This window comes from Sinocyclocheilus grahami, unplaced genomic scaffold (genome assembly GCF_001515645.1).
Source record: "Sinocyclocheilus grahami isolate Dianchi unplaced genomic scaffold, SAMN03320097.WGS_v1.1 scaffold9323.1, whole genome shotgun sequence".
In the NCBI taxonomy this organism is placed as follows: Eukaryota; Metazoa; Chordata; class Actinopteri; order Cypriniformes; family Cyprinidae; genus Sinocyclocheilus; species Sinocyclocheilus grahami.
In genome coordinates this window covers 2,071-3,956 of record NW_015512541.1, presented here as the reverse complement: position 1 = coordinate 3,956, position 1,886 = coordinate 2,071, and the positions used below count along the sequence as shown (strand labels likewise).

General features: G+C 35.4%; 1 protein-coding gene across 1 annotated transcript; it reads right to left on the bottom strand.

Annotated features, from left to right (window-relative positions):
• Positions 1 to 769: 769 nt before the first annotated feature.
• LOC107578216 (F-box only protein 2-like) lies at positions 770 to 1,579 on the bottom strand (the record flags this gene model as incomplete). Its single annotated transcript, XM_016264194.1, has 3 exons — positions 770 to 986; positions 1,067 to 1,162; positions 1,350 to 1,579. Coding segments are annotated over 3 exons (471 nt in total), but the record flags the coding sequence as incomplete, so codon positions are not given.
• Positions 1,580 to 1,886: the final 307 nt, after the last annotated feature.

The following is a 1,886-nucleotide window of genomic DNA, read 5'->3' as shown; positions in this document are numbered from 1 at the left end:
GTCACATCACTCCATAAAACATTCTTCCAGAACTCCACAGGTCTATGCTAAATTAATTTTTGTGCACAAATTCACCTTTTATGCTCTTGTTGGTCAAGAGTGACAACATGAAGGCCATACTTGTCTAGTGCTCTTCTTATACTCTGCATTAACATGTTTTTTTCCTCCTTACGGGTGGCCGGGCAGGCAGGCAGGCTGATGGCTTGTGTTTTTTTGAGTCATCATATCATACTTGAGACCCAAATTCAGTGGCTCAAACTAAGCAAAAATATGCAATTTCGTGCAGATGCTGATATTTATATAGTCATGAAGTAAGAAATTCTGATAGCTTGTAACAGTATAGTAATTACTTACATAAAATGCATATAAATATCAGTTGTCTCTCTATACCTCCAAATATGTCTTATTAAGATGATATTTAAATACTTAGTTTTATGATCAAAGAATTTTTCAAAACATATAATGCATTGCAATACAATAATGATTTCAGAGATGAACATATAATCGTTCCTCAAAAACCTGATGATCCTATTTGAAACTCACATTTTAACATGATTCTTCTAATGATAATCAAGCAAACCTAAGTTGCTTCAGTCCTATAAGTGCTCATCTTGAAATATTACTAACAATATGTTATTTTTATGTTTACTTTTAAAAAGTTTTCAAAGCAAAAAGATGTGAATCAACACCTGAAGTTGGACATTTTTACAATTATACTAAAAGGAAATATACTTACTACTTACTTTTGATCATTTAGATACCTTGCAAATATGATACAATAGGCTGTTTGGGGTTAAAGGTTAAGTGGGTGTGTTATGCAAAACTGGACTGGATTCTGCACTCATACCTTTTTCCAAGAGCAGTCGTCACAGTCGGGGTCAAGGGTCACTTCATCTGGCTTAAATTCTTTTATGACCTCTAGGTTTTCATCAAACAGAGACACAGTGAGCTTATAAATACACCCACAGTCTGTTCGGCTACAGAACCTACATTCAAAAGAAATGACTGATTGGACAACATGACAAAACAAAACTTGTGCCATTAAGTCCATATCATCAAGGCTTACCAGTCCTCCACATTGACCGCTGGCTGTGCAATATCTAAATTTTCAGGGTCGTAACCCTCTGCCAGCAGGTCAATCACTTGTCTTTTTATGCACGGCCTGGAATAGATCAGAAATAGACACTGAAACACACAGATATACATATGATGAATTAAGACATGTTGAAACACAAGCAGGGAGTGTGAAAGACAGAGACAAGGACCCTTTTTCACCCAAGTTCTTTCAAAGAAAAAACAGCCTTATTTTCCCCACCCTCATCTGTTCGGGCTACTATTCATTCCCTTACTCGAAAGAGGTGCAGAAGTATTTAGTGAATGATTCGTCATTGAAAGCGTGTCCACAGTCCCCCGGCATGTCCTCTGTCTGCCATTGATCGCCTCCATTCTCTGTAAGCTCCCAATGTTCCAGATCCTCTGGTGAAGATACAAGTTTTTCAGATATTAATGTGGCATATAAAGTGCATTTTACTGCTCTGATCGTTTTATTTAACAAAAGGAGAGCTGATGTGATGGCAAATTAGTTCATCTTTAACTATTACTTCATCTAAATAGCATTTTTTTTGTATTATTTTGTGTTATGAATGCAGTTGACTTTACATATCGATTAACTATGGAATTATTTTACTTTCAAAAATGCATTTAGCAGATGCTTATTATCTAAAGAGACTTTTAATATAAAAGCATGAGCAGTTTGTTACAGAACCATTCATGTTTGCGGTACACAGTGCCACATTTATTAGAAAATTAGGTTAGGGATTAGAGAGCTAGATTAGTTATTTTCCCTAAATCTAAAACCTAAAATCATGATGCTGGAAAAAAAAAAA